Source organism: Rattus norvegicus, chromosome 16, assembly GCF_036323735.1.
Source record: "Rattus norvegicus strain BN/NHsdMcwi chromosome 16, GRCr8, whole genome shotgun sequence".
Classification (NCBI taxonomy): Eukaryota; Metazoa; Chordata; class Mammalia; order Rodentia; family Muridae; genus Rattus; species Rattus norvegicus.
Genome location: NC_086034.1, coordinates 1,145,420 through 1,166,732, shown reverse-complemented (window position 1 = coordinate 1,166,732; position 21,313 = coordinate 1,145,420). Strand labels below are relative to the sequence as shown.

General features: G+C 51.7%; 1 protein-coding gene across 10 annotated transcripts in view; it reads right to left on the bottom strand.

Moving 5' to 3' along the window:
• The window catches only part of Zmiz1 (zinc finger, MIZ-type containing 1), a 205,443-nt gene that overhangs the window by 72,693 nt on the left and 111,437 nt on the right, over positions 1–21,313 (bottom strand). For all 10 annotated transcript variants that reach the window (XM_063275487.1, XM_063275482.1, XM_063275484.1 and 7 more), the window contains 2 exons: positions 17,985–18,098; positions 12,356–12,461 (listed from right to left, as the gene is read on the bottom strand). In XM_063275487.1, coding sequence (XP_063131557.1) covers positions 12,356–12,461; positions 17,985–18,098 — 220 coding nt within the window. The remainder of the gene's footprint in view (positions 1–12,355; positions 12,462–17,984; positions 18,099–21,313) is intronic.

The window sequence follows — 21,313 nt, the reverse complement described above, 5'->3', positions numbered from 1 at the left end:
CTGGGTCCTCTGGAATTCCCTGCAAGGAGTCCAGCCCCTGGGCAGTGTTCCCCAGCTGGCCAGCCTCAACAAGCCACCATGTTCCTAGGAAGGTAATGAGGCATCTGTTAACGACAAACCATCAGCCGGAGCTCTGTTGTTATAGCAAAGGCACCTGCCATGCCAAGGTGGGCCTGCTCCCTTCCAGCCACCTGCCTGGCCACCACCCGGTCCCCAGAGAGGAAATTATCACTATGCAGAGCTTCCACAGCAAAACACAAACACCTGGTTGCCTGGGCAGCACCTTGCCAGGGTGACAGGATCCAGATGTCCCTTGAGAGATAGTGGGGTTGCCACGGAAACAGGATGGCTGCCTCTCTAGCTGAGAGACCTGGATTCTAGATGTACTGGACCCCAAGCTGAGAGAATCGAGGTGATTTTTCATAAAGCTGTGTCAGTAGATTTCCAGCCTGGACCACAAAGCAGAGTCCTGGGCAGTGTTATAAGTTATACGTTTATAAGTGATGAGTACTCTGGTGTCCAGTGTCTTGGGAGATGCTGTCTTGCGTGGCACACTTTGTACCTAAAGTCTGGGGCTTCAGGATAAGGGCAGGGTCAGGTGGGGCTAGGCTGCTGCATCAGCCTGATCCTGCGGCCTGACCTGGACCCCTGCCCTGGGTTTTCCTCGCTTTGCTTTCTCATTCTGAGCTTTAAGTGTCCTGTGAACAACCCTGGCTCAGAAGCCACTGGGACCTGATGAACATCACTGGGAAGTGGCAAAAGAGGGGCTAAGGTCCCTGGGCCAGCATCTAGTGTCTAGGACCTAGTTTCTAAGCATCACTGTGCACATGCCAAGCTGGGCAGCTCAGCTGGGGAGAAGGCAGAGGTGGCACAGGGGCACTTCCTCTTAGACACAGTGACTGATCCCGGGGAGGGAGCGAGAAGAGGTGGGGCCAGGGAACCAGCGAGCCAGCCAGCCGAGGTTATCTACACCCTCTTCTGCACTGGCTTCTTCCTTCTGTTCCTCAGTTGTAAAGGACTACCTATGCTGAGTCTCACTCCCCTCCCTTCCACCATCCCTTGCCTTGCTATCCCTGTGTCCACTTGCCAAGTCCCTGCAATGGGCTGGGTGGGATTGTGATGTCCAGCCTCAAGATTAATAACACCAACTTGGCACAGCACCAGGCAAGAGCTCAATAAGTAACGCTACTGTCGCCCTGCTTCCAATCCTGAGTTCTGAGAATGTTGCTGGGAGCCCCTGTTGAGATGGAGCTCTTGCCTATGGCAAAGACTGGGACTGTTGGTTCTGTCCTGCCTCCCATGCTAGGCTCAGCCTCCTGTTCATGAAGAGAGGAGATACACACTGAACTCCATGGAAACCATAGCCCAGGCCTTTCTGGACTTGGTGTCATATGTAGTGCCCACTTTATGCCTAGTGTTTAGCACCTCCAAACTCTAGATGGGTGCAGCTAGCATTTACGTTGCTTACAACCAATGCCAACAAGCCCTTTGCTCTTCAGCCCCCAGCTTTGTGCTCCCCTCGGGGAGGCTAGGTACCCCAGGAGACTGGATGCCAGTGTGCTTGGTAAAATTGTCAACACATAGCTATCGCCAGACAGCAGGCTCTGTTCTAAGCACCCTGTGCAGGCTGATCAGCTCAAATCCCGTGACCTCAAATACACACAAGGTTGGTGACTTTTCCAAGGTTACACAGCTTGTCAGTGGGGGCTGGGGAGCATTCCAAGCCAGGCAGACTGCTCCTGAGCCTGCATGTTTAACTGTTACTCTTCTCTATGCACTAGGTTAATGACTGATGTCAATTGGGACAGCCTAGCCTCTGTCCCTCAAAGGACCCCAAAGATGGGAAAGTGTTTAACTCACAGCAGAGTCCGATTGCTGCCATGTTCAAGAAAGTGAGTCCACCTGGATAGCTTGAGTCACTCTCATTTTATATTATTTATTACTCATTTGTAGCCCAGGTTGGCCTTGAACTTGGTATCTTCCAGCTGGCCCATATTCCTTGGTCTTTTCATTTATTGTACTTCTCTGTGTATATGTGAGGGTGTATACACATATGCATTTGGAGGTCAGAGGACAACATGTAGCAGTTGGTTTTCTCCATGTAGGCTCCAAGGGTAGAGCTCAGGCTGAGTGACAGGCACCTGTACCCACTCAGCTGTCTTGCCTGATAACCACTGTTTGCTCCCTTTCCTTCTCCAGATCTCTCTCTCTCTCTCTCTCTCTCTCTCTCTCTCTCTCTGTGTGTGTGTGTGTGTGTGTGTGTGTGTGTGTGTGTGTGTCTAGGATCTCACTATGTAGCCCTGTTGAAACTCTCTACACAGATCAAGCTGGTCTCAAACTCATAAAGATCTATCTCCCTGCCTCTGCCTCCTGAGTGCTGGGATTAAAAGTGTCTGCCACCCCGTTTTCTTCTTTTTTTAAAAATCAGTCTCTCTCTCTCTCTCTCTCTCTCTCTCTCTCTCTCTCTCTCTCTCTCTCTCTCGGTCTTTGCATTTCACCTCATTTGAGAAACTGGAATCCAACAAGCTTCCTGGTTTCTCTCTGTCTTGGTCGCCCATCTTATGATAGAAACACTTGGATTACAGATAAATGTTGCTCTGCCCATCTCTATGTGGCTTCTGGGGATTAGAACTCAGGTATTCGTGCTTTCTTAGCAAGCAACACCCCTGAGCCATCATCTCCTCAGTCCCCCTCCTTTTTGAGACAGGGTCTCATACAACCCAGGTTGGCCTCAATCAAGTCTTTATGTTCCTGAGCCTGGCTCTGAACTCCTGAACTTCCTGAGCTGGCATCCCAAAAGGCTGGGATTACAGGTTTCACCACCACAACCAGCACACATTCCTGCTTGAATCACAAATCTGTCTCATATTAGTTAACCTTTCTAAACTCAACCCGTTCACCTACACCAGGCAATGGATGCAAGTGGCTGGGATCAGGACAAGGGATGAGTGACGGCTACCCACTGATCTCAGGTTTGCTGTGTTATGGCTGAAAGGGGATATAAACTAGATTTTCTCCTAATCCAGATGCCCTTTCCTGACCTGCCCTGGCTGTAAATCTAAACAGGCAAGATAGATAATAACTGCTGATTCTTGTCTGCTTCTTCCAGAAGGTATTTACAAGGCTGCCGACTTGCAACACTTGCAGAGAAAGTTCCCATACCAACTTGCCCACTTCCTGGCAAACCCTGGATCCATTTCACCTTCCTGTCCTGGAGCCCTGAGAATCCCTCCTCTTGGTGAGAACACTAAGGCTACCTGAAGGCCAAAGCCCTGGCTTACTTGATCCTCTTACCTGGTCTTCCTTTTTATCATTATTGGCTGTGGTTGGCTTTATTAAGCCATACCTCCTTGGGATACCAGGGGACATCAGAGGGGGGACTGTTTCAGCAGGACCTCTGTCCTGAGGGCTGGTATAGAAAAGGGTCATCTGCAGGGTGACAGTGCTTTTGGTCCTGCTTTCCCAGAGCAATGTTCTAGCTTCTCGGGCCCCTTGCATTCCGCAGAGAAGCAAAGATGGCCTGGCTGGAGCTCAGGTCCTACTTCTATCCCGGATATCCATTGAACGTGTTTCTTCCTTAAAGCCTGCCTTGGGGATTCTTGGAGTGGGACCTGCAGACTGGTGAAGAGCTGTGGCGGGTGTGGCACTCCGGTCACCCCTCACCCCTCACCCACAGAACAGAAGCATTCATTTATTTCAAACCTCAAGAGAGCCTGGGCTCGTTCTCTCTCTCTCTCTCTCTCTCTCTCTCTCTCTCTCTCTCTCTCTCTCTCTCTCTCTCCGGCCTGTGCTTACACTGGGATCGGCGCTGGAATCCCACCAGTCCTTTCCTGTTTGGTATTGTTCATGCTGAGGAGTACTTGGCGTCCCCTGACTCTTGGACCCATGAAATGGTGCAGATGCCTAAGATGGCAGGGGAACTTGAGGCTGGATGGAACAAATGTCCAGTAAGATGTCATCATCCACAGGCCATGACCTACAGGATGGCTCATAGGGTCCCAGGTCCCCACGAGAAAACTATTGTTCAACTGGGACTCAGGAAGTGGCTTTCACTGCCTTGACAGTTTCTGAATGTGGCAAGGGGTGGCTACTCCACTGTAGGTAGGGATAAACAGTTCTCTTAAGTAGTGGCATCTAGTTCTTTTTTTTACAATCTCTGGGTAGAAGCCATATGAATAAAGCAAAACTCTCAGTATGCACTCATAATATGGCTAGATCGGAGCCTGTCCAGGCGGTGGGAAGCTGCAGGGGACTGTGGCAGGGAGAGATTGCATAATGGGCTCTGTGAGTGCCTTGTCTGCTCCCGGCTACAAAGCACACGCACTGACCTAGGATGTGGTTTTGCCCCCAGGCAGAGCTACCTGTGTGTTGGAAGGTTGGCCCATCCTCCCTATCCTCTAACCCAGACAGCCCTCAACTAAGGGATGAAGGGTCAGTACTTCTTCTGCAGCTCCAAACTGGTGAGGGTGAGGGGTGAGTTCTCCTGCCTAACAGAGTTGCTGGCAGGTTGAGCCCCAGGAGCCCACAGCAGCCACGACGCCTAACAGCCACACTTTGTTGAGGCCTCTCCTTCCCACCTATGCTCTTACTTCTCCCATCATGCTTTCTGGTTCCCCTAACCCAATGCCAAGAAGCAAAGCACAGTGGGATGTTCACTGCAGGATCGGCATTTGGGAGGACCCACGTCAGATACGCACCATGTGGCAGGAAGCCTTCAGTAGACATGACCTCCCCCACCACACACATCCTTGATCCCTTCCCCTCTACTCACAGCCCCCAGTGCTTGGACTTCTACTGAGAAAGTTTTGAATCACCTGGTAGGGTCGCAGACACAGACACAGAGGCAGACACCTCCTACCGTGGGCGGATGCCCTCATCCCCTCCCTATCCCCTTCGGCCTCTATGTTTGGATGGGCCTAATAAGTAGACACCTTGCTGAGCCCCAGGCAGCCCTGGCCTTGCACAAGTCTCTGTTGTAGGGTGGGGGCTATGAGCTAATTCTGTGAGAGGCAGGAAGCACAGCCTTCTGACAAGAAGAGGCCTGTCCCCTTAGGCTCTAGGGGCATCAACGCAGGCTGCCTGTATAGAGAAACAGCTGAGCTGCCTAGGAGTTGTTTCTGTTCTTGACACCCCTAACAACTCAATGAGCTTAGAAGGAACTCACCAGAACACAGAGGAAACAGAGGGAAAGGTCACACATCCACCTCTTTTGTAGTAGATAGATTTTGTAAGTCAATATTTTGGGACAGTGCCTATTTTCTGTGTCTAGTGTACTCATGGGCAGCTTCTGTACCTAGTTACTCATATATACACTCTGTCTCTTTCTCTCTGCCTGTCTCTGTCTCTCTGTCTCTGTCTCTCTCTGTCTCTGTCTCTGTCTCTCTCTCTCATGTGTGTGCATGTGCACACACTGTGCCATATTCCTAAATAAATAAATACAATCTGCTCACTCTATATAATGCTACTTATGCAGATGTTTTCAGGACTGACCACCTAGTGTTGGATGGCCATTCGGGATGCTCTTCCTTGGTAAAGCTGACTGTTGCTAAAAGGTTAACCTGATGACACCCTAGGCATTTCCACATAGCCACTGTGGCCACGGAGGGACTCAGCCCTTTCTCTGAGTCGGATGCTCTTCCCACATCTGCCTGCTTTCTGACACAGCTCTACCTCTTCTCCAAAGTGAGGTTTTAATACTGTAGGTATCATTCAACTGCCACCTCCAAATTCCTTAGTCTGGGAATGCTGGCCCCACAAGTTTCCTCTCCCTGTCCCTTTCTTGAAGAACAGTGCAAGGTTACAGGAGCCTGGGTCACATCCCCCAGCAAAGTGGGGATTGGGGGAAGCAGGGCCATTGCCCCAGGACAACCTGTGTTTCTGGGTCATGCAGGTTCATTCGGAAGGAAGGATAGCTTCCTGGGGCCCAAATTTGATTCTCTTGTAAGCAAATTCTGTCGCTAGCACTGAGAACCATGGGGTTGGAGTCTGTCTGGCCCTCTCAGAGCCTTGGTTTCCTCCTCTGGAAATGGGTGTGCCAACAACAGAGCCCCAGTGACCTCTCCCATGGCACAGAGAACACAGGTTTGGGCCACTACGTGTATCTGATGATTAGTCAGTTCCCAAAGGCTGGCAGTAAAATCCAGAACCATTTCCATGAGATCTGGCCTGGGAGAGGCAGAAGGTCCTGCGCAAGGAAGGAAGCCAAGCCCTCCCCCACAGCCCAGCTCTGCAGAGAGTTCACGTGGGGGTGGGGGTGGTGTCCAGGAGGAAGTCTGTCCCTGGCCTTGAGAAGGTGCCCCGGCCTGCCAGGCGGCTGGTTTTCAAGGACAAGGTCTTGCCTTCCTGCTATCTCTGGGGGAACTGGCAGCTGCTAACAAATCCCCTGCAATTTGCACCCCACCAATCCTGCTTGCTCACTGGACGGCCGAGAGCCGTTTTTCACGGGAGCTGCACACAGCTTTGTCTTAGGGAGACAGCTCTGCTGGGTGTCCCTGAATGGTGCTATTTGTCCTCCATGCTGAAGGGAAGGCAGCTGAGTGCTCTGTTGGGGTGGGCAGAGGCAGAGAGGGTGGAGAAAAGCTATGGGGGAAGGGTGAAGGTAGAGACAGCAGCCTTGACTCTATGAGAGACCAGAAGCACTGCCCACCATGGAGGCATCTCAGAGTCACCATGCAGCTAGGTAGGTACAAGAAGGCTTGCTTGCCAAGACGATGGGACACTGGTGTATGACCTGCATTCCCTGGTATAAGGAGTCCTAGCTGGTAGAAGTTGAAATGACCTGACTGGCTTAGGGTGCCTGCATCCCATCCCATGGCTGCCTCAGAAGCTACTGTAGAAGCTACCCCATCCCAGCTCCTATCCCTGAATTGAGAGCTCTAGAGTGGGACCCAGTGTCTCATCAGAGCTTCTTCCACAGATCACAGGCAGAGAGAGGCAAGGCATGTCTCAATGCCTCCATTATGACCAGCTGACATCTGACGGGCACATGACTCATCAGGGAAAACAGAGCAGGCATGCATCTGGGGACTTAAGGCCCAGCAAGCTACATTGTTTCCACCCTGGTTTAGGGACTTGGGCTGCTGTGCTGGAAGGTGTGCTTAGTACAGAAGTTAGAGGTCGGACAGAGGCATGTCCACGGTGTCAGGCTCGGGGGTAAGACAGTAGGTAGTAGGTTAGGCACATCACTTGTTCCCAAGGGGGAACCCATTAGACCGTATCCATCTTGGGAATGCAGACCCAAGGTTTCCATCCAAAGGAAGCAAAACATTTGTGTGATGGTGCTGTCCCACAAAGAGCAAATGCATGCAGCTAGCAGGCATGAACTAAAGCCACCCAGCAGTGCAGCGTTCCCATCACGCTCTGGGCAGCCTGGCTGTGCTCTGATTGGTAAACACCCTCTGCCTCTCTGATTATTCTTCTGCCTTCTATAGTCCCTTCTCCAAAAGCTTGCTGGTGCCTGTTAGGGTGGCCCTGGGTCTTCTTGATGCCTCCTACACTAGGTGGCTGTGCCAGGAGAAAAAAAGAAGCCAGGGAGAAAAAAAGACCAAAAGTAGCAGCTAGCACCCACACCCATGTCCCGGCCCCACTATGGCTTGGGGCACATCTTCCTTTCCTTTGGTCCCCGGCTGCTTATCTTCTGGGCTCTGACATTCTTTATTCTGTTATTTCAACCCGTGCTGGCTCCTCAGAGGGTCAGCTGAGGCTACATAGATCTATTCAAGCATAAACACAAACGGAGTCTTGGGTACCCTCAGACATGGCGACTGCCTGGTACTCGCTCCCATGTAGGCTGAGCAGAAGGCCAAACCACTCAGCGCCCAAAAGGCTGACATTTCAGCACAGCCTGCCAAGTTACTCTGGGCTGGCATTCGGTGGTGGAGGGGGCTGGTGGGCATTAGCCTTGGAGGAGTCTGGGATATGTCAGGTGCTGGGGGCTGGGCAGGTGACCTTCTATGCTAGGAAGGGGTGGGGGTGTGTGGGAGGGTGCAGCTGGCCCCTCAGGAGCCTCAAGATGAGGATGCGAGTGCCTGTGCGCACGCGTGCTCCTGCTCCCGTGTGCACAGAGGCTAAAGGCTGAAGCAGAACAAAGGGTTGGGGGCTGGGCATCAGAGGGCCCCACGTGGAGGCGGCTGCCTGGGCTGCTTGCTGTAGTGTCTGGGCTCTGCTCAGCTCTGCATTCCGTCTCTGTCTCTCTCGTGCTCGCACCACACGGGGCTGCCCCCAGGCCTGAGTTTGCTCACAGTCACCACCTTGCTCACGGCCCCAGCCACGCATGCAGCCCAACTCTCTGGCAGCGTTCTTGACAAAGCGTCTCTCCTCACAGCATGATCTCATTGCACAGCCTTCTCAGGCCCCAGCCTGGCCTCCTGACAGGAGAGACAGACAGCAGAAAGGTGGGAGAGGCGCCCATAGATGCAGCCAGTAGCACGCACACACACTGCACAGCCATTCAGTTACAGTCATATACTACCCCCAGAGCCCACACACGGCTGTGCACACCCTTAGGTCTACATGCACCGAACCCCTCCACTATCACAGAAGGACTCATCAGATACATGTGTAAACACTCAACACAGCCAGACATACCAGGCATGAGCATACATGAGCATGCAAGCACGCAGACAGACAGACAGACAGACAGACAATGCACACACAAATGATATATAGCCACACACAGAGAGATGCAGACCATGTACACACTCACACAGCTAGAAACTCCAGGCATGAATACACAGGGAGATGGCTTTGAACACGCTGACAGCACTACATGCTCACATGTGTGCACACATGTGTGATGAATAGTCACACAACACACATACTTCACATAAAGACGCACACCCATGCACAGCCATACACATGTACAGCCAGTGTGGGGTTAAAGTCTGAGAGGCAAAGAAGCTCAGGAAGGCATAGAAAGTCAAGGATAGATATGGTCAAGAATACAGAGGAAGGGACAGCCAGCAGAGGCCCTTGGGGACAGAGACACTGCACAGCAAGCTAGACAAAGTGGAGCCTAGGCAAGTGGGGAAGACAGGGGGGAGGGCAGCTGGGAGCCATAGACTCGGAGCACAGAGTTCCAGAACCAAGGCCTCTTGGGAGACTAGGATAGTCATGTGTACCCAAAGGGCAGGTCACATCTGGTCACCTTATCCACAGAGCTAAGGGGAGAGATTTTGCCTTTTGGGCTGAAGGGAGAGGTCAGATGTGTTAGAGACAGACACATGGAGAATGATGGCTGGAAATTGGCATGTGCTGGTGTCCACTATGTCGAGTACCACCTGGGAATCTTTCTTAGCCCATATTGAGAGAGCCCTCTGAGTTCCCAGAGGCAGCTATGCAACAGGGGACTACAGCTCTGAGCCAGGTGAGATGGCTGAGAGATCAGCCTTATGCCCATCAAGCCCCTCATCCCTTGAAAGAAACCAGTTGTTGAGCTCTCCTGAGACTGGCCTCCAGCCTCTCAAACAGGGGTGCCCTTACTTCTCGAAGACACACCTAGGAAACGTGGTGAGTCAGAGCTGTAGGTTCTGACAGGTCTGACTCCTAATGAGGGAATATTCCACGTCTGCCAAGGCACAGGCGCTGCATTACCAGGTGGCAAAGGAGTACACAGACACAGGAGTGCATGGATGGACATCTTGCCTTAGGCCCAACATGGGAAGGGGTGCTGTGAACTGTGACCCTGCCTTGCTGCTACGCAGACAGAGGGGAGGACAAATCTGTGTTTCAGAATCGATGCTGAAACGGCACTTGAAAGGACAGCATCCTGCTGCTGTGCTTAGGGAAAGAATGCTTGGATCCTAGACAAGGAGAACAAAGACCTCCTGGCTTAGGATCTGACCAGATCTGGAGTCAGCTGTGACAGAGTAGGCAAAGCCCTCAGAGGAGGCTGGAGTCCTAGTCCCAGCTGGATCGTTTGTGAGGTGTATGACCACAGACGAGCCATGAGACCTCCGAACTTCAGGGCCCTCATCCATAAATGTAGATAATATTCTGTGTCTCACAAAGCTGAGCTTTACAGCACTTTATAGACTATTGCCTGAGCCATTAGGAGAGGGGTTTAAGAGACCCAGAAGTCAGGTCTTGCAGGGCATGGGGCCTCCCCCTGTACCAAGGAATGCTTTTCTGGCTTTCAGGAATGCTCATTGGCCTTGTCTTTCTTTGCCTACATAACCCTTCTTGACTTTGCCTATCTATCTATCTATCTATCTATCTATCTATCTATCTATCTATCTACCTACCTACCTACCTACCTACCTATCTATCTGCATGGGGGAGATAGAACTCGGTGCCCTGGTTAGTTTTCTGTCAAGTTGACATAGGTAGGATCATATGGGAAGACACAACTGCACTTGAGAATATGCCTTTACCATATTGGCCTCTGGCAAGTCTGTGGACATTTTCCTGATTGATGAGGGAAGGCCCAGGTCACTGTGGGTGGTGCCATCCCAGGCAGGTGGTCCTGGATTGCATAAAAAAATGACCTGAGCAAGCCCTGAGAAGCAAGCCAGTAGTAGCATTACTCCATGGCCGTTGCTTCAGTTCCGGACTCCAGGCTCCTGCCTTGAGTTCCTGCCCCGACTCTCCTTCCTGATGGCATAGGGTTATCTGTAGGTGGAAATAAATCCTTTACTCTTCACATTGCTTTTGATCGTGGTAGTTTGTCACAGCAATAAAAAGCAGCAAAGACACTAGACAAGCATCTTACCACTGTGCCATGCCCCAGTGGTCTCCTCAGAGACTTGATACTGGACCCTGCGTCCACACTGATTGCTGGCCCATGCAGTTTGCTCCTTGTGCTAGCAGAGATGGGATGTCACAGCTTGGGATTCTAGCCATGTTCCCATTTCCTTCAGGACAGAGAACACCACCTCTACGACAGGGCCTACATGATCCAGCTGCCATTGGCTTTACCAGCCTCCCTCTAGCTCTGTACTCTTGCCTCTAGGTTTCAGAACTACTGTCCTTGATTTAATTCTTGACACAAAGCCCTGTCCTCTTCCCACTCAAGGACCTTTGCACAGAATGTTCCTTTCACCTGTGAGGGTGTTGTCACATATTCAACTCTTTCTCAACTTGGGGAAGCTTCTCTTGACCCAGTGTGATCTGTGTCTTTCCACCTTCTCCTGCACTCTTCCTTCATAGCACTTAAAACAGCCTGAACCTGCAGACACTTCAACATCTGTGTACATCTGCATGTGCATGCACATGCACTCCCACACATTATAGTCATCTGTCCACTTCCTCTGAACCCATGAACAGTGTTAGTATCATCCTGACCCCACATCCGGCGCTTTATGAGTTTCTAGAACTTACCATGACCCCTGAAAGGCAAGATTCACTCTATCACCCCTCCTTTCACAAGGAGGTCACAATGATGTCTCCAGATCATATGCTCAGCAAGGGCACCCCAGACAGTTGGTTGTCTGTGTTGTTAAAAATCCAAATATATCCTCTGTCTATGCACATTTATGGGGCTGGTGGCAGGTGCAAACGTGGGTCATTAAGAAAGCAAACAAGGGGTTGGGGATTTGGCTCAGTGGTAGAGCGCTTGCCTAGCAAGCGCAAGGCCCTGGGTTCGGTCCCCAACCCCGAAAAAAAGAAAAGGAAAAAAAAAAGAAAGCAAACAAACAGAAAAATTGAGATGGGGTTCCACCTTTTTTGCCCAGGTTGCCCCCAAATTCCAGTAACTATGTGTTTCGCCCTAAAGCAGAATGCAGGCCAGCACCTTCCCAGACCTCTGTAAAAATGGACTCAGGAGCCCCATGCTGTGGCCAAGTTTCAATAGACAATGTTTTGCAGAAAGCGTTTTTTTAGAAATGCTAGATTGACAGGTTCGTTTTTTGTTTTTTCTTTAAGTGGGCTTTGAATGAATGAGTGAATGAGTGAATGAATGAGTGAATGAGTGAATGAATGAGTGAATGAGTGAATGAATGAGTGAATGAGTGAATGAATGAATGAGTGAATGTGTAAGGATTACTGTGCATGCTAACTCTGCAGTACAGACCTGGCTACATACAACTCCCTGACCAGGAGAACCTCTTCTGCTTCCCTAAACCTCAGTGTCCTCAATGGCGCAACTGGATAGATAACAAGGCATGTGCCAAATGCCCACAGCAATGCTGACATGAGAAGATGCTTGACCTGCCTTCAGTTTGGTGCCTATGCTGGGGTGAAGCAAATGTGAGAGTGCTGCCCCTCTGCTGGGAGACACACAGGGCTGAACCCTATCTGTTAGCCATAGGGCTGATGGCTCAGCCACTGGTCCTCAGAGGCTTGCACCACCCCTAGACAGACTGAGGCTCTTCCCACCTTCTGCTTCCAACTGTCGAGCCCCAGACAAACAGGTACTTACCAGCAGACTTGGGGGTGAACTTGTCTCGATTTGCAGCACACACGGCCAAGAGTCTGTAGCCCAGGTCCAGGTCAAACCCTTGCTGGGCAGCCACACGGCTGACAACCTGACAGCAGGGAAAGAGGAAATCCAGGGTGAGTTACCGCTTCCTCAGATCTCTGAGCCTGAGTAGGCAGACATACCCATAACATCAATGAAGCAGGTGAAGGCACCAGGCTACAGCAGGGGTCAAAGGCCAGATAGAGTTAGGGCTCTAGTAGGCCCTTTTAATGGCTTGAATAATGACCTTCTAGCTAGCCATTAGCTTGAGATGCAATACCACCTTCGATAGAGTGGCCCCAGCTAGGTGTTCTGCATCACCCCAGAGCTGCTCACCTTACCTCCCAAGTCCTAGCCCCAGGATGCTTCTCTTCCCTCAGCCTCCCCCAACATGTCTGGGCTTCTGCTCATACCCCTGCAGACACTCACCCTCTGCTGCCCCCAGGCATCATCACATTTTGGGGTATCTCTTGGAGATATCTGGAAGCCCCTACTATCCTGCATCAACAGCTATATTCTGAGAACCAGAGGCTTGGGATTTGCTGCTCTTCCGATAGTTCACAGGCAGAGTCACCTACAAGGTGCTCCTGGGCCAGGTGGACACGTGGTTCTGTAGGTCATCACACTTCGGCCTATAGATGCAGAACCCTGTATTCTGGAGCCCAGTCTGGGGTCTGATTCAGCACTAAGCCCTTAGAGTAAGTCCCTAAATCTTACCCATCTGGAGAGATGGATGCCTTATTGGGGTGCTGTGTGGAGCTGGGGTGCCCCAAGGACCAAAGAGAGGCCCTGGAGTCTCCCGCACCTGACTCTGTCCCAAGAAGACCTATCCCTAGGTGACCTGATGCTTCTGTACTTCTGTACTCTGAACTCTGTTAATGAGACAATGCTTCCTTGTTAAAGAGGAAGGAGCTTGGAAAATGCACTCACACAGGAGAGTAGCTGGGGAGGCCATGGCTGGGTGGGAAGAAGGTTCCCAGCTGCTGAGAAAGGGAGGCTGACTCCTCAAGTCTCTGGGGTCTGCCCTACTTGGAGGGGCCTCAGGCTGCAGTGGGTTTAGCTTGGGACCACACTTGGGGTGGGGGAAGGCTCACACAAGAGCTCTATGGCTGAAAGGGAGGACTCTTTCAACCATGCCTGTGAGGCCAGCTCTCCTTTCCTCTTTCCCTCATCCCACTCTCTCTTTCTTTGGAAGGTTATCACTGTGTAGCCCAGTCTGGCTTCCAACCTGTGATCCTCCCGAGTGCTGAGATTGCAAATGTACCACCATGCCTGGCTCCATCTCCTCTTTAAAGATTTATTTATTTATTTTGTATATGAGTACACTGTAGCTGTCTTCAGACACACCAGAAGGGGACATCAGATCCCATTACAGATGGTTGTGAGCCACCATGTGGTTGCTGGGAATTGAACTCAGGACCTCTGGAAGAGCAGTCGGTGCTCTTAACCACTGAGCCATCTCTCCAGCCCTCCATCTCCTCTTTAAAACTGAAGGGACACAGAAGTTCAGAGAGAGAGGGCAACAGAATCAGGAAGGAGACAGGAGAGAGCCCTTTCCCAGTACCTGCCAGACCAGAGCTCTGGACCCTCTGTGGTCCTGGAAAACCCCTGCAGGCCCAAAGCCAGCTAGGATTAGTTAGGAAGCAGCTAATTTTACTTTGGGATGTTTGCTTGGTTTCTGATGCCCCCTAGCCTCTTCCCTGTGGGCTCCCTGGCTCTATGTCCCTGAGTCTTTAGCCCTGTGGAGTCCCTGGAAGGAGTGGAGCTTCCTTACTGTCTGCCTTAGTTGTGTTGTCCCTAACACAATCTGGCCTGTGGAGGTTTTCAAGTTTCCAGTCAGGGGCTCTGGAGGGTGGGGTAGATTCTGGACTCTCTGAGATGCAGCTTAGATGTTGCCTTCTGTGCCTTCCGTTTCTGGCCCAACAGCCTAGGGGGCATTGTGGAGTTCCATCATGGATAACTTTGTTTGGACTGGTACAGTGTTAAAGTTTATGCTGGGGAACACTTGTCAATAGTAGTATCCTGAGAACTTGGTTCCCAGGGGACAAGAGTGGAGAGAGAGAGAGAGAGAAAGAGAGAGAGAGAGAGAGAGAGAGAGAGAGAGAGAGAGAGAGAGAGAGAGAGTTTTCTAGGTAGTCTGGACAACGAAGAGTTAAAGCCATAGCTTTCCACCTCTGGGGAGGCCTTGGGTCAGGGAAGCAAGGCAAAGGTTTTGTGCCTGGTCTGATACTGGCCAGTCTTGTTGCTCTGGTTTTGAAAACCAATTCTAGCTGAGTTGAGCAAGAGAGGCCTGGGGTCATGAGGAAGGACTTCAGGCCAGAGAAACACTGGGTCTGCTGTGGCCAAGTCTGGCACACTTTGGGCTCAAGTTGTCTTTTGTTGTTGAAAGAAAGGGTTTTGCTGGAGACCATACGGCAAAGGTATGGCAGAGCAAGCAAGCCGGGACCTGTGACACTAAAAAGCCTCACATGCAGCTTAGCTCCTGGCTGAGTCTGAGTCCCCAAGAAGGTCTCATAAGGTAGGGCCCATTTGGCCATTGGTAAGGCATATTGGTAAGCTGGGCAGATTATATCTCAGAGCGACCTGTAGTAGTCCCGTGGTTGGCCTAAACTGGATACAAGCTAGAAACCAGCTCACCTAAGGCTGTCCTTCTGGCTGCCAGGTCAGTAGCCAGAGCTAGAGAGGGGCACCTGGTAGGGTGTTCAGTTTCAATACTTCAACAGGTGAAAAGATCCTAGAGACAAGACTTGCCTACAGGATCACAGCAGGGTCCTGTTGTGGCAGCTGCTTCTCTGAAGTTAGGCATAAATCTGGGGTCTGCAAGTGCCCCTTGACAGTAATCTTACTTTGCTCGAGTGACTACCTACTTCCTGGGCCTCAGTTCCTTTACCTGTGAAATGGGTACAAATGTTCTTATGACTGGTGGATTGGAGTGAGTCCAGACAGGCCTCCAGGGGTTGAGTTAGGTAGTGTGTGGCCCAGAGACTCACATTTGAAACGACTCTGAGCAGGTTAGACATTGATGGCAAAACAAACAAACCAAACCAAAACAAAAAAATCTTAAAAATCAAAACCAAATCAACAACAACAACAATAAAAACACTCCGTGTCCATTTGTTCTCCGAAGCTGAGTGGTTTTTAATTTATATCCTCAAAGTAAGCCGATCTGGAGGAATTTGGAACTAGCTACCAGAGGTCACTGAGGGAACTGTGTCAACCTGCAGGCTTAGCTACCCCAGGCTAGGGAGGGACCCAAGTCTGCAGTCTGGTGTGCGTGTCCTGGGGAGGGCTTAGCCTCCCTGCCCTGCATTGGTCTCTTCTTGCAGGAAGCACTGGGGTGATGGTAACTTCCTTCTCTGCCTACCTGGAAGGTTCTCTAGATACTGTGAAGATGGAGCCCCCAAAAAACAGATTAGATGTCAAGGTCCACTTCTGTGACCTTCCCCTCTCTAGTTCCCTCCTACAGCAGGCTCTCCTGAGCTCGCAGGCCTGTGCAGCTGGGGCCGTGTTTGTGGGGGTTGGCAGAGGGTCTTTCAAGGGTTCCCTTTGGTTGGGAGGCAGACTGGAGGGCAAGGGTAAAGCACGTGAAGGGCTCCGGGGAACTGACACAGAACCTCTGTCCACAGTGTCCTCTGCCCAGAAAGACTCACCTTCTCTGCTCAGGAACATCTCAGGGGGTCCTCCTGGGGGTGTGGTCCCTTCTGCAGGAAGCCCTGCATTGCTGCTGACTCCCAGGTCAGACCTCCCACTCAACAATACACCAAGCCCTACCCTGCTGTTCATTCGCAGGACAGACCCCAACAACTACTCCTTCCTTGAGCACAGCTCTCAGTCTCCCACTTCTCTGCCACCAGAACCTGTCCCTTCCAGATGACACCTAGATCCATTCTCCTAGTCTGTGGGTTCTTTCCCAGGGAACAAGACCTTCCGAGTTCCTACTGTATTTCATGGCTACGGTGGTGGCGGCCCACAACAGGGACTTGGCAAATGTCCACTGAATGAGTAAATGAAGGGCAAAGCAAGGCAGGACTAGCCTCTGGTTCATCCAGGCTGGCCAGGGCCAATGTCTCCTCCCTCAGGTCCAGGATCTAGGCAGGGCCAAGCTTCATGCAGTATACTGGGGTAGCATACTAGTTTGTTTAGCAACACACTGTGCATGGCCCCCAGCCTCTCTTCCCAGGAAACTGGGGTGGGAACCATGGCCTGGACAACATCTGGCCCTCTCTATGGGGCTTAGGCTGGCCCCAGATCCTACAAAGAGGATTAGGCAGTTGGGCGGAGAGGGGAGCTCGGGGGCTAAAGGATAAGGAAGACAGGGCCATTATGCAGGTGGCTTGAGTGAGACAGATGGGGTCAGCTTCTGACAGGCGAGCCCTGGGAGGCTCTGCACCATGTTTTAGATGGATTAGAACATCCCCCTTTAGCTTCAGACAGGCCTCAGCTAGACACCAAGATGCTTGGTGGCATGGCAGTCAGTTCTGAGTCTTAGTGTCTTCCTCTGTGAAATGGGCAGCCTGAAGGACAGGTGGATTCTGGGAGGTGGCATGTGCCACAGGCATCTCGGCCTTTCTCAGAACAAGAGAGCTCAATGTGGTCACCATGTTTCCTCTTCTAAGCCAGAGCTAAGCTGGCCTCTTTGTCCCCCTCTTGTGTGGAGCTCCTCCATTCATGCCTGGCCATGAATCTCCTGCCTCCACTCCACACTCAGGACATGCAGGTTCCACACAGTGTGATCCACACTCCCTTCTGAGCCCACTACAGGCCTTCTGAGGAGCTGTCCTAATGCAGACCACATGGCTGGGGGACACTTAAAAGCTACAGAAGACTCCCAGGTGGGTCTTTCTAGCCTTGAGTTTGGGCAGCTTCAAGATCCTGCCTAGTCTGGGTCCTAGAACCCCACCCAGTTCTCTGGACACCAAGGGCCTTGGTACATGTTGCTTTGTGGCCCAGGCATACTCTGGCTGTGGTCAGCAGCCTGGTAAGCTGGGCCATATGTATGTGCGGTTTTGCATGACTAGCCTCGCCTCCCAGCTGGCAAAGACCCATAGCCCCTCTCGTCACTTGTTTCCTCAGTCATTTCTCCACATTGCTACCCCTTACTAAGAAATCAAGTTTAAGAAAGTTTTATTTATCTTGGGGTATCCAGGACTTGGCAGAGGGGGACCACACACGATAAATGAGGGATCAATCAAGGTTTATTGTCCAGATGGATGAATGTAACAGGGGCTCTATACATGCTCTGGAGTTGACAGACAGACGACCAGAGTGGAGTTCAACAAATGCTCAGCAGATAAAGGAATAAAATGGCTGTGGAGAAGGAAGGCAGAGTCCTTTGAGCTCCCCTGCCTCTGAGGGAACACTGGTCCCCATAGTGTGCTTCTCACCAAGTGTGAGGAAGCTACACATCCCATGTAGACTGTCTCCATATCAGAGCTGGCAGTCGGGGTGTGTTCCCCTGCAGGGTCAGCTTGTAGCAATGGCAGCTGTTGCCCCAGCAACAGCTTTGGGGCCTGCAGAAAGGTATGTGGACAGGACTTCTGGTCCACGTCCACGCTTCCCAGGGTGCTGTGTGGGGGAGGTAAGGACTCACCGTCAGGCAGCCCATGAGGCTCTGCTCAAAGGGCCGCTGAAAGGCTCGAGGGTCTCCACACCAATCCAGCAGCTCTGTAGCAGCATTGTGGAAGTTGGCGGGGTTCTGTAAGTGCTGTGGAGAAAAAGATATAGGCTTAAGGCTGCTAGAAGAGGCCAGGGAATGGAGGACCTCAGAACTAGCTAGAAAGGAGACACACAGAAAGGGGCAGAAGGCAGACTGGATTCTTCAGCTTTCTTAAACACTCTGCATGCAAAGCCTGGCCCACAGTGGTAGGATTAAGGCCAGCGACCCACTTCAAGGATGAGAATCAGGGATAGTAAAGGCCAGAGCCATGAGATATCCAAGTGCTCTGTGGTTGCAGGTGGCTGGGGAGGGGGTCCCAGAAAGGTTTTGGAAGGTGGTACCCAGTCTTTACACTTGAAACCAGCAGGCTTTGGAGGTGCCTTCCTAACAACCCACCCCCTCTCACCCTCTGTACTCTAGCTCAAGTCCTCCTTGTGTGTGTTGAGGGTGTGGGGGAGGACACACTGGGGAGGGGACTTGGTATACAGCATTTGGATCATCATGCCATCGATAGTACTGCATGTGGTTTAGTGCTCTTAGCTTCCAAGCTCCTCCAAATCCTCAGGCCTAGATGATCTGGGCCCTTTTGGAGCCTCTTCCTCCTGCTTCACACATAGGAAGTCAGAATCCTGGGGCTTTCAGAGTTACTGGCTGCCAGTATGGAGAAATTTAAAAAATCTCACTTCATCCTTAACACTGACCCTTGGCTTCCTGGGTCCTTGTCACTTTGGCACTGGGACCAGGAGATAGAAAACCAGGGCCATGGGGCAAGTTAGAGTCACAGCTGTGATTTGGCCTAGTGGTAGGTATGACCCCAGAAAATATCATGTAGAAACCAGATGCATACACACAGGATGCTAGCAGCTCCAGGCCCCTTGGTATTGGAAGGACAAAAGGATCTCACTGGCCTAGATGGGCCCCGTAACTCAGGTGTAGCATGAGTCAATTCACCGTCAGGGCAGAGAGGGCCTTGGAGCCGGCACCCCAGAATGGGGCTGTGGGAGCCCTTCTGGGGTCAGGGCTCTGGGATTGCTTTGCCTGTGCCCCTTATTAATCTAGGATGGTTCTTTCACTTCTCCCAGCCTCAGTCATCCATCTGTAAGATGGAGACTCCCACATGGTCATGGAAATCTTGGTTCCTTGTGCTTGTCAGAGTATGGTTCATGCAAGGAGATGCTTACAGTCAGAAGAAAGTGAGCTCTTCCATGGAGAAGAAGAGAAATAGAGCAAAAGGAAGGGCAAGTGAGCAGCAACAGCCTGTGTCGTGGGGGTCGGACGACGATTAAACGAGACTAGGCAGAGCACCTGGCAGTTCCACATGTGGCTGCCCTTGACTCAGGGTTAGGGTTGGGTCTCAAGTTTCCCTGAGGTTCCCCACCTCCTCTGTAGGAGCCCAGCTTTGTGAGGCTCTCAGGCTTGGCTCTCTAAAGCTGCAGCTCCTCAGATCACCAGGACAGGAGGGACCACTGTGTAGCCAGCCACGCCCTTTGGGAGGATGGCTGCCTGGCCTCGCTTCTGCTTCTGGTATTCACTTCTAAATCTGCCTTTCAGAGGCCCCAGGGAGCCCTGAGACTCTGACTGAGTGTTGCAGCTCGGCGGCTCCTTCTGGCTTGCGCTCCCCCTGACAACCAGGTGTTTCATTTATTTATGGGATGCCACAACCAATCGGCAGAGTCAGCAAGCTCTGCACGCTACTCTCAGGTGGCCATAGCAATGCTCTCTGGAGGTCTGAGCTCCTGAGTGGCCTCTGAGACTGATCCCCAAGCCTGCTTGTGTTCAGGCCCTATTTGAGCTAAAGCTGTCTGTACCTTGCTAGCCTCCTCTTCATTCACAGCTGGCTCATTATGGGATGCATCTCACCGAGGAGGTAAACAGTGACATCCTCTTAGTGCTGTTGCCTGGATCTCAGTGGCCTGTGCTTTCGCTGGTCTCCACCTCATTATGGCTTAAGCACATAGAGGTCGTGTTTTGATGACACACAAAGTGCACACCGGGCCCAAGCCCCACCTCGGCCACGGAGTCATGCAGCCCTGAGGACATTACTGAACCTCAGAGCTCTCAACTGTGAAATGGGGGTGGGGGTGGGAGCCCGTGAGCCTATGGCCAAGTGTAGAAGTGTGGGAGAAGCCTGCTACAGAGTGGGGACACATGGGGCTGCTGGCAACTGGCGCCTCCCATGCAGGGGCCTCACTTCTCTTATGAACCTCTAGACCTAGAGTCTAGAAGACAGAAACAACTTCCTAGGCGTGCCTGGCCCCTAGACTGGCACTGGGTAAGATCTGAAAGGAGTAATGGATGGGTATCCGATTATCTGAATGACAGCTCCTCAACTGAGGCCAGCCACCTGACCTCTTTACAAGGGACCCCAGTGGCCTGGGGAGGATGAACATTTGGAATCATTTCTAGAGGTTCCAACTTGTGACTGGTACTAGACATCAGTGGCCCATTTCCCATAAGAAAGCCGCCCCCTCTCCCTTCTCCACAATTCCTGAGGTGACTGGAGCTATACCCATGATTGCTAATGTGTGGGCAGGAAGTAGGCACACCATCCGGGGCCGGCTCCCCTCGAGGTGATGGATTCATCTTATCAAGTCAACTGCCCACCAGTCCTTCTGTGGGATGATAGACAGATGGATGAATCATAGACACATTCATCTATCTATGTGTCTATCCATCCATCCAGAACAAATCCATCCATATATCTACCTGCCCATCTGCCCATTCATGCATTCATCACTTTATCTATCCCTTATCCATCCACTCATCCATCTGTCCATTCATCTAGAAGCCAATTTATCCAGCCAGCCACCCATTCATCCATCTATCCATCTATCATCTATACATAGCTACTCATCTAACTCCCCAGCCGTATGTCCATCCACCCACTCACCCACCCTCCTCTGTACCTATCTGAAATACTAGGGCCCCACTCTAGATGGACAGAGCACAGTAGGACACAGTGGACTTTGAGATCCTCATGCCTCAGCTCAAGAGGGGAGCAGGATAGGTGGGGTTTCTGGGTGACCAGGAAGCCCCTGAGCTCAGGAACAGGATGTGCTGATGCTCTAAAGGTTGCCTAGGGCCTGGGGAGCTTTCTGGGCACTATGAACTGACTCACAGTGCAGAGTTCTTCTTATGGCACCAAGAGGACCAGGCCTTGAGAATCACTTGCAAAGAGGAAGCCTTGGTTCTCCCAGCACCTAGAGGCAGCCAACCAAGGGAGCTGTAGAGAAGGGCTGTCTGGTGCTAGGGTATCTGATGCC